The sequence below is a fragment of the Myotis brandtii genome, unplaced genomic scaffold, assembly GCF_000412655.1.
Source record: "Myotis brandtii unplaced genomic scaffold, ASM41265v1 scaffold889, whole genome shotgun sequence".
Lineage (NCBI taxonomy): Eukaryota > Metazoa > Chordata > Mammalia > Chiroptera > Vespertilionidae > Myotis > Myotis brandtii.
In genome coordinates, this window is record NW_005371640.1 from 936315 (window position 1) to 947730 (window position 11416).

General features: G+C 38.6%; 1 protein-coding gene across 1 annotated transcript in view; it reads right to left on the minus strand.

The window, feature by feature from the left end:
* Nucleotides 1–11416, minus strand: part of FAAH2 (fatty acid amide hydrolase 2) — a 53747-nt gene that overhangs the window by 22716 nt on the left and 19615 nt on the right. Inside the window, exons 3-5 of the mRNA XM_005885028.2 lie at nucleotides 9558–9694; nucleotides 8321–8530; nucleotides 6246–6365 (exon numbers count right to left, since the gene is read on the minus strand). Coding sequence (XP_005885090.1) covers nucleotides 6246–6365; nucleotides 8321–8530; nucleotides 9558–9694 — 467 coding nt within the window. The remainder of the gene's footprint in view (nucleotides 1–6245; nucleotides 6366–8320; nucleotides 8531–9557; nucleotides 9695–11416) is intronic.

Here is an 11416-nt window from a genome sequence, read left to right on the forward strand (position 1 = left end):
GAACTTCCAGAATATCTAACAGAAGCAGCAAGAGCAGACATATTTTTCTGGTTACTGATCTTTGGAGAAAAAGTTTTCAGTTTTCACCAATAAATATGATGGTAACTATGGGTGTTTTCATATAGGCCTTCTTTTTTATTATTAAAAAACTCACAGTGTTTACTATTTGACGAATACTCTTCTAGGACCTTTACAATATTAACTCATTTAATTTTCATAACAACCTTATGAAGTAGATATTTTGGCTATACCCATTTTACAGATGAGACAATTGAGGCAGACATTAAGTATCTAATATTACATAGTTACTAAGTGACAGAATACCTAAAGTCTAGCTCCCCAGACTGTTATCAATCACTAAACCAGTGACTAAACTTTTGCCTTCAGGATCCTTTTATATGCTTCAGAATTATGGGGGACCTTAAAGGAATTTTTGTTTACACAAGTTAAACGTATCAATATTTAACATATTAGAAATAAAAACTGAAAAGATGTTAAAACATTTGTGTTAATTTGCTTAAAAATAACAGCAAACTCATTATACGTTAGCACAAAAATATTTTATAAAAAATAACTATTTTCTAACACAAAAATATATTTAGTGAAGAGAAGGTCATTCTTTTACATTTTTGCAAATCTACATAGTGTTTGATTGAAAAGAAAAAAACCTGGATTCTCAAATAAATATCTATATGAGATTTAAAAAATTTTAACAGACAATTGTTCATATTATATCAAATCAGGTCAAGTCCTGTTTCTGACAGGATATTTACAATAAGAAATCTGAAATTTTATCAATGAATTTATACTAAAATCCATTGGTATATCTCTTGCTCTCATTCAATCATTTTATAATTCATAATTTTGTAATACCAATCATTAGTGATTTGAAAAATATTCACTAAAATACACATTACACATTACTAGTATATTCATTTTATTTATTTATTTATTTATTTTTAAATATATTTTATTGATTTTTTACAGAGAGGAAGGGAGAGGGATTGAGAGTTAGAAACATCGATGAGAGAGAAACATCGATCAGCTGCCTCCTGCACACTCCCCACCGGGGATGTGCCCGCAACCAAGGTACATGCCCTTGACCGGAATCGAACCCGGGACCCTTGAGTCCGCAGGCCGATGCTCTATCCACTGAGCCAAACCGGTTAGGGCAGTATATTCATTTTATATTAAAAAATCCATTCACATCACCACTGATCTCTAAGAAAAGTCCTTAATTATTGCAAGGCTGTTAAGCTCATGGTGGTAGATGTAGGTTTTCCAAATTTCTAATTTTTGTTTGTATAAGGTTCTTAAAATGCATGAGTAAAAGCCCAATCCAAAGTAAGAGATAGATAAATTAATCTGTTATATGTATTTAAAAAGTATTTTGTCCCATTTGACCCAGTGTTCCCACTTCTAGGAATATATCCCAAGACGCTAGAAGCAGCAATCAGAAAGGATATATGCACCCCTATGTTCATAGCAGCACAATTCACCATAGCTAAGATTTGGAAACAGCCTAAGTGCCCATCAGTAGATGAATGGATTAGAAAACTGTGGTACATCTACACGATGGAATACTATGCTGCTGTAAAAAAGAAGGAACTCTTACCATTTGCAACAGCATGGATGGAACTGGAGAGCATTATGCTAAGTGAAATAAGCCAGTCAATGAAGGAAAAATACCACATGATCTCACACATTCATGGATAATAGAGACCATTACAAACTCTTGAACAATAATAGATACAGAGGCAGAGCTGCCTCAAACAGATTGTCAAACTGCAGCGGGAAGGCTGGGGAGGGTTGATGGACACAGACACCAAAGGGGTGAGGGCATGAGTGGGGGGGGGTGGAGGGGCAATGTGGGGATAAGGACATATATGTAATACCTTAATCAATAAAGAAAAAAATTTAAAAAAATAAAAAGGTAAAAAAAAGTATTTTGGAAATTTTTTATTCATAAGAAAAAAATGACTGATGGTTACCAGAGGGGAGGGCGATGGGGGGCTGGGTGAGAAAGGTGAAGGGATTACGAAGAACAAATTGGTAGTTACAGAATAGTCATGGGGATATAAAGCACAGCATAGGGAATACAGTCAATAATATTGTAATAACTATGTATGGGGCTAGGTGGATACTTGAAGTATTACCTGAACTACGTTGTAAAGTATATAATTGTCTTACCACTATGCTGCACACCTGAAACTAATACAAAATAATATTGAATTTACACTGTAATTAAAAAATTTTAAAAGGATAAATGAAAAGAATCAGAAATGTATTAAATATATAAATGCAAATTGAACTGTTTGAAGGTGCAAATAGTAGCCTACTGCATGCACTTTTTTTACCTTGCTTTTTCTTACTTATCCCTATGGTGACATGAATTTTTAGTGTCTACACTAAAAATGATGTGATGGCGAACCTATGACACGCGTGTCAGAGGTGACACGTGAACTCATTTTTTGGTTGATTTTTCTTTGTTAAATGGCATTTAAATATATCAAATAAATATCAAAAATATAAGTCTTTGTTTTACTATGGTTGCAAATATCAAAAAATTTCTATATGTGACACGGCACCAGAGTTAAGTTAGGGTTTTTCAAAATGCTGACACGCCGAGCTCAAAAGGTTCGCCATCACTGGTCTACCCTGTGGTTGTTGAAACCAGAAAGATTAAGAAATATCAAGTAGGACAGCAGCATCAGGGTAGCATAAGTTGTTTTTATTTTCTTACTTTTTATTACAACTCATTAGATTTTGCTTAACTGAACAAAATTGCCTCTGCACATTATACCAAGGGACATGGAAGTTTTCTAACCCACCTTTGCATCCAAAAATAAGCAAATAAGAATTTGGTAAGGACTGCGGATCCAGGGGAGTCAATGAGGATGCCCCATTCTAACTCACTGTGATGTGTGTGTGGGGGGGGCGGGGCAGGGGGCGACCTGGAGAGTGCAAACCTGGGCAGATGCCCACTGGCAAGACAATTTGTGGAAGTCCGGGTAGGCTGAGAGGAGATTCCAGCATGCAATTGATGCAGGGGAGAGGCAAGATTGGGTGCATAGAAAAGGGAGAAACGCATTAGGCAGTCCCCCCGTCCCAGGGCAACACTGCTGCAGAAGTGATCACTCCAGTAGAATAAGTGTAATACTGTGACCTCATCCACAAAGAAGGAGGAAAGTGAAAGTGATGAGTGACTGCTTTGTTACCCCAAATGTGAGAGTGTGGCTGGAGAAACCCATTTCTATCCTGCAGCACCCACATTTCTGAGGAGGGCCCTCCATGACAGGGGTGGTGGGGGAGAAAGGGAAGGAATCTGATAAGAACAGCAAAGGGAATTGGACACAGTTCCTGTTGTCAGCTTCAAGACTTCAGCAGGAAGTCTAACCACAAGCCTCTAGGAGTACCCCCCATTTGAAGATATACCCACAGAGCCCACGGGCACTACCAGAGCCCCAAGTACTAAATGAACACCTAACCCTATTTTGCTGCTGGCTCCTTGTGTGTGCTTCCAAATGCATCTGCAAGAACAAGCTCCGATAGAAAAGGAGCGTGCTCAAAAAAATAGGTCAAAGTCAACAGACAAGGAAGGACCACAAACTTAGCTATTGCACCACCTTTGGGAATATAAAAGACAGGTTTCCAATAACCAGCCTGGTGCATTGCAAGGGGGGGTGGGAGGGAAGCCCTAAAAACAGCCCTAGCTGGTTTGGCTTCGTGGATAGAGAGTCAGCCTGTGGACTGAAGGGTCCTGGGTTCGATTCCAGTCAAGGGCACATACCCGGTTGTGGGCTCAACCCCCGCAGTGGGGGACATGCAGGAGGCAGCCTATCAATGATTCTCTCTCATCATTGATGTTTCCATCTCTCTCTCCCTCTCCCTTCCTCTCTGAAATCAATAAAAATATATGTATTTTTAAAAAGCCCTAAAAACATAGTTAAGTTGGCATCTTCTACTTCAAATGAGAAAGCAGAAGTACATACATACAAAATATTTAAAAATCAAGAAATACGGCATCATAAAAGTAATTATTATTATCTAGAAACCAACTTAAAGGCCTAAAATATTATAACCTAATTAATAAAGTATTCAAAATAGCTGGTATAAAAAAATTCAACAAGCTATAGAAATTCAGAAAAACAATGAAATCAGGAATAGAATGAATAAACAGAAGGCTTTCTTTACCAAAGAGATTTAAATAATAAAAAAGGACCAAACAGAAAATCTGGATCTGAAGAATTCAATAAATGAGATAAAGAGTGATGGGTAGACCAGATAAGAAAAGAATAAATGACTTGAAATATAGAAATAATAAAGTTTGATTAGGAGAAGGAACTAAGATTTTTAAAAAGCAAGGAAGGCCTATGAGAGCTATTGTTTTCATTGAGAAAGGCAAATATTTGATAAATGGGGTTCCAGAAGGTTAAGAGAAGGAAAAGTTGGCAGAAAGTTTACTTAAATAAATAATAGATGAGAACTTCCCAAATGTGGGGAAGGACTTGCACATAGAAGTCCATAATTCTAATAGAACAGTCTATTATATCAATGCAAAAAGACCTCCAAGAATATCCTTATAAAACTGTCAAAAATCAATAATAACAAGAGTATTATAGGTAGGTGAGGAGCCATTACAATTGTTACTACAGCAATGCATGGGGAACCATGAGAGACTTCTATGAGCAATTATATGCCAACCAATTGGATAACCTAGAAGAAATGGATAAATAAAAAGAATCTTGAAAAATGCACAACACTAGAAGTATCATGCTTCCTCACTTCAAAATATATTATAAAACTATAGTAATCAAAATAATGTGGTACTGGCCCAAAAACAAACACATAAATGACTAAAACAGAATTTAGATCCCAGAAATAAACCCAGGCTTATATGGTCAATTAATCTATGACAAAGGAGGCAAGAATATACAATGGGGAAAAGAGAATCTCTTCAATAAGTGGTGTTGAGAAAAATGGACAGCTACTTGCAAAAAAAAATGAAACTAGACCACTTTCTTACACCACATACAAAAATAAATTTAAAATGTATTAATAGTAGACTGTAAACCATAACATTTCAAGAAGAAACTATAGGCAATAAACTTTGACACTGGCCTGTGTAATATTTTCTTGGATGTCTCCCCAGGCAAGAACAATAAAAGCAAGAATATACAAGATTACAAAAAACTGCCCTGACAGGTGTGGCTCTGTTGTTTGAGCATCGTCCCACACATCCAAAGGTCACTGGTTCGATTCCCAGTAGGGGTGTGTATAGGAGGCAGGGCACATACCCAGGTTGTGGGTTTGATCCCCAGTAGGGGTGTGTACAGGAGGCAGCCATTTGATGGCCCTCTCTCACATAGATGTTTCTCTCTCTTCCTCTCTCTCTAAAATCAATAAAAATATATTTTAAAAAGATTACATAAAACTAACAAACAGTGAAGGAAAACATCAATAAAATGAAAAGTCAACTCACTGAATGGTAGAAAATATTTGCAAATAATATACTCAATAAAGGGTTAATATAAAAATATATAGGGCGCTCATAAAATTCAACATAAAAGACAATCAATCCAATTAAATATGAACAGAGGATCTGAATAGACATTCTTTGAAAGAAGACATACAGATGGCCATCAGATACTTAAAAAGATACTCAACATCACTGATCATCGGGGAAATGCAAATAAAAACCACAGTGAAATATTACTTCACACCTGTCAGATTGGCTGTTATAAAAAATAAAACAAATAACAAGTATTGGCAAGGAGGTGGAAAAAAGGGAACCCCGTACACTCTTGGTTAGATTGCAAACTGGTGCAGCCACTATGGAAAACAGTATGATGATTCCTCAAAAAACTAAAAGTAGAACTTACATAGGATCCAGCAATTTAACTACTGAGTATCCATCAGAAGAAAAAAAACCCCAGTAATTTGAAAAGACATGTACAACCCTTATGTGCAGGTTTACTTATTTATTCTGAATTTTGAATTTGTCATCTGCCAAATAGGTATAATTTCTTCCTGAAAGGTTTACTGTAGAGAATAAATAATTAAAATTAGTCATGGTAGACAACTTGTAGAGTACCTGGCACAGAGCTGATGCTCAATAATAGTAGCTATTTTTAATATTGATAAATATATATGACCATACTTCTAGGTAAGATTATCCTGGTAGGTACCAAATTTCTGTGTTGCTATGAATCATAATATTAATATTATTACTATATTAATATTACCTGGGGAAGGTTTGTGTCCAAATATGCCATTGAAGAATGCAGGCATTCGAATGCTGCCACCAATATCAGAGCCCACACCAATCACTGAGCAGGCAGCTCCCAGGGTACAGCCCTCACCACCTATGGGAAATGCAAAATACTCCTTTATAATAAATAAATTAGATTACTATTTGCAAATAATGGTTATTACTATATTTGCTCATATATTTACCTTTACCAGAGATCTTTATATTCATACTGGAGGCCGGGTGCATGGATTTGTGCACTGGTGGGGTCCCTTGGCCTGGCCTGCGGGGATTGGGCCGAATCCATGCACCAGGCCTCCGACATCCCCTGAGGGGTCCCAGATTGCGAGAGGGCACAGACCAGGCCGAGGGACCCCACCAGTTCAAAAATCCATGCACCGGGACTCTAGTATGCATATAAGATCTTTGGTTAATCTCTCCCCACCCTCCACCCTCCCTGCTTCCCTCTGAGATTCATCAGTCTGTTCCATGTTTCCATGCCTGTTCGTTGAACGTCTGCCCCCTGGTGGTCAGTAAGCATCATAGCGGTTGAACAGTCAAATGGTTCAAAGGTCGAATGGTCACTTAGGCTTTTATATAGATGACTTTGAGCTACTTTCTAGTATACCTTCATTAGATTTTATAAGTTGAGGAAACTGACGCACTGACTGCACCTTCATTATGTTATCAAGGTCACAGAGCAAAAAACTGTCAATGTTCTCTTTGGCTCTAGCTTAAGCACCATATTTTACTAACCCACATATATGCCTTTAGGATTGATAAAAGCCATGTAAATTCTAGTCTCTAATATACTCTCTGATATTTTCCTCCTACATCACTTGTTGCTCCTTCTTAATCTCCTTTGCTAGATATGCCTCTCTTTTTAACCTTGAAAATGACAAAGCTCTATCATGAGCCCCAATTCATGTTCATCAAACATACACCTTGTTTTTTTTGCATCCATTCTAATAGGTTATAGTACACTAGATACTGTACCATGCTTATGATGATAACTTCTAAATTATTTTAAACTCAGATTACTACCCTGTCTTATATAGGCTACTTGACAACTCCATTGGGTATCTTACAAACATCTTCAACATAACATGTTCAAAGTGGTATTCTTAAATCATGCTGCCTCCATTTGTCCTTCTTCTTCCCGTTTTCTCCATCTGAATGAATGCCTGTACCATCTCTCTAGTCAGAAACCCTACTGATTTTTACTTCTCTTTTTACCTTTACACCCACCTCTCCATTACCAATCTATCATCAAGTCATGGCCGATCCAGTCTACCTTTAAAATATATCTTGTGTCCCATCTACTTTTCTCCATCTACACAAACACTAGTTGAATCCACTATCATTTATTTCCTGGACAACTAAAATAGACTTGTAATTTCTCTATTTGCTTCAGCTTTTATTCCTCTACATTATCTGACCTGGACAAAACTTTTTAATTTCATCACTAACTCCTCTCTGTCTTACTCACTACACTGGGTTTCTTTCAGTTCACTGAACACACTAAACATGTTCCCACCTCAGGCTTTTGCACTTTCTGTATTCTGTAATTAGGATTATTTCTGCTTGACCCACTACCCCCACATCCACTGAATGGTTAGCTGTCTCTGATCCTCTGGATTTCATCATAAAAATCACCTCCTTAGAGAGGATTTCCATGACCATATCTGCTATATTCCTGCATTTAGTGCAGTTCCTGGCATACAGCACAGTTATCAATGCTTAGTATCCTTAGAGGATTTTATCACCTTTGTCTCAGGAAGATGAAATTCTAAAGTTAAACAAGCTTCGCTAACTCACGTTTTTCTCTCTTTCCCTTGTGCCCTCTCTCTCTCTCTACACACACACACACACACACGCACGCACGCACGCACGCACGCACACGCACACACGCACCAATAGTATGAATGTTCATTGCCTACATTGCGCTTCATCAATCTATGACAAATTCTGTAATTGCCTTTACCATAAACACCTATAACTTTTCCAGAGGTTTGTGCAATAGTATCTGTACCCCCTCCTCAGTGACTCACTAACAAATGTTATACTCACCAGAACTTCCACCTACAATATGCCGTAAATCATACGGGTTGTTGGATCGGCCATAGACCTTGTTACTGGATTCATACCACATGCACAGCTCACTACAGTTGGTTATGCCCAGAGGAATGGCACCAGCTTCCTTCAGATATGCCACTACAGTGGCATCTGTTTTGGAAATGGCATTACGACGATTCACAAGGCCAGAAGAATTAGGCATTCCTGTAAAGTCCACAAGAAAAAGAAGTTAAGCCCTAACCAGTTTGGCTCAGTGGATAGAACATTGGCCTGCGGACTAAGGGGTCCCGGGTTTGATTCCAGTCAAGGGCACATGCCCGGGTTGCGGGCTCAGTCCCCAGTGGGGGGTGTGCGGGAGGCAGCCAGTCGATGGTTCCCTCTCATCATTGATGTTTCTATCTCTCTCTTTCTCTCCCTTCCTCTCTGAAATCAATAAAAATATATTAAAAAAGAAAAAGAAGTTAAAATGTTATTATATAAAAATAGGAACAATTTACTGAGCACCTTCAATGAACCAACCCAGCATTGTGGGTGATTTGCTTAGTACTGACAGGTGATATGACTTAATAGAAAGTGCACAGACTTTGGAATCAGAACTAAGTTCAATTTATATCTCTGTAGCTTACCAACTCTACAAACTTTGGGAAAGTCTTTTAACTTTTCTGATTCTCAATTTACATAGGAATAAATGAGATATTGAATGTAAAGTAAGTGAACATATTTAATAACTAAAAGTGATTAATACAGCTCAGCTGGTGTGGCTCAGTGGTTGAGCATAGATCTATGAACCAAGAGGTTACCAGTTCGATTCCTGGTCAGGGCACATGTCCGGATTTTGGGCTTGATCCCCAGTAGGGGGTGTGCAGGAGGCTGCCGATCGATCAATATTTCTCTCTTATCGATGTTTCTATATCTCTATCCCTCTCCCTTCTCCTCTCTCTAAAATCAATAAAATAAAATAAAAATTTAAAAAAGAACAGTAGCCCTGACCGGTTTGGCTCAGTGGATGGAGCGCCGGCCTGCGGACTGAGGGGTCCCAGGTTCTATTCCGGCTAGGGGCATGTACCTTGGTTGCAGGCACATCCCCGGTGGGAGGTGTGCAGGAGGCAGCTGATCGATGTTTCTCTCTCATCGATGTTTCTGACTCTCTATCCCTCTCCCTTCCTCTCTGTGAAAAATCAATAAAATATATATTTAAAAAAAATAAAAATAAAATAAAAAAGAACAGTACCTTCTAGCTGGAAAGCTTCTTTGACTGTCAAAGGAACCCCAAGGAAGGGCCATTTCTTTTCCAGGGTGGCATCATCTTCCACCTTCTCTGCAAGCTTTTTATCTACATCATGAGCCTCCTTCTTAGCTGCCTCAAACCTAGAAAAAATGGAACAGAGCTACATAAAGCTGTGGACCTTGAGAAAGAATATACTTCAAAGAAAGGCTCCTGATGGCTAACTGAGCTCAAATTTGAAAAACAGAGCCTAGCAGCCATTTCTACACAGGAGCCTCTCATGCAAACTGCACTTTACAGAGAAACCTGCACTGAACTACTGCCTCTGCACTAGACTGCCTTCCTGCACTGTGTTTCTGCCATCTGAGCAAGCCCTTGTGGAGAAGTTCCTGGAATCCTATTTCAACCAATAGGACAGAGGCTTTCCCTGTGCAGTTATATCCTCATCAGTATCTTTACCAACTAACTAATCAGAGAGGCTCCATTCTGACCAATCAGGATAGTGCTTTTTGGACCAATCTAACTGGGAAGATTATAGTCAGAGTCTATTTCAATCAAAAAATCTAAATAAGCATAACTATTTATAACCATAGATTTTTCTGCATATATAGAGCTAGGTCCAAGGTAAATTCATTAGCATTTGTCAAGCAAAGTCAAATACCCCAGGGTATTGCACATACCTATAGGCATCTGGCCACAATTTTGGCCTTGGAGACATGAAATATGACAACCATCTTACAACAATCAGAAGATCTAGCCTGAAAATAAGTCTGACAATCCAGGATATCCAAGGCAAAGGACTGAATACATAAGTTATTGATGATATTTTTCAGTTGCTGAGTTAAGTATGTGGCTAACTACCTAAGGACTTCCTGTTTAATGGCATAATATATTTTCCTTATTGTTTTCAGTCCTTTTGAGTTGGGTTTTCTGTTATTTGCAGTGAAAAGCGTCTAAACCAGTGGTTCTCAACCTTCCTAATGCTGCGACCCTTTAATACAGTTCCTCATGTTGTGGTGATCCCCAACCATAAAAGTATTGTCGTTGCTACTTCATAACTGTAATTTTGCTACTGTTATGAATCATAATGTAAAAATCTGATATGCAGGATGTATTTTCATTGTTTGCGACCCACAGGTTGAGAACCGCTGGAACTAACAGAGTTGGCAGGGCACTTTTAATTGGGTGGTAGGGACAGAAGCTAGATTTCAGTGTCAGTGTAAATAGGAGATAAAGACTCAGAGAAAATAATTGTTGACTACGTTTTGCAGAAGCTTGCTTATGTGAGAAAAATAAGAGCATTATGACAGCCAGTTAGGTACAGCAAGATATTCATCTGAAAATATTATAATCCGCTCAGCCGTCGTGGCTCACTGGTTGAGTGTCGACCTATGAACCAGGAAGTCATGGTTCAATTCCCAGTCAGGGCGCATGCCGGGGTTGCAGGCCCGATCCCCAGTGTGGGGCGCGCAGGAGGCAGCCAGTCAATGATTCTCTCTCATCATTGATGTTTCTATCTCTCTCTCCCTCTTCTTCCCTCTCTGAAATCAATAAAAAAATATTTTTAAAAATGAAAATATTATAATCTGGCTACTAAGAATACACAGAATCTGGCCACTTAAAGGCACTCTATTAGAGTGGTCAGGATCCAGACTTTGGAGACAGGCTTACCTGGGATGGTTATGTGACCTTTCAAGTAACAATTCCTTAACCCTCCATTTCACCACCTATCCTATATAATGAAAGCCTAATATGCAAATTGACCGAACAGCTGGCGGAACAACCGGTTGCTATGATGTGCACTGACCACCAGGGGGCAGATGTTCAATGCAGGAGCTACCCTAGCCCGCAGGCCCCAGGCAAGC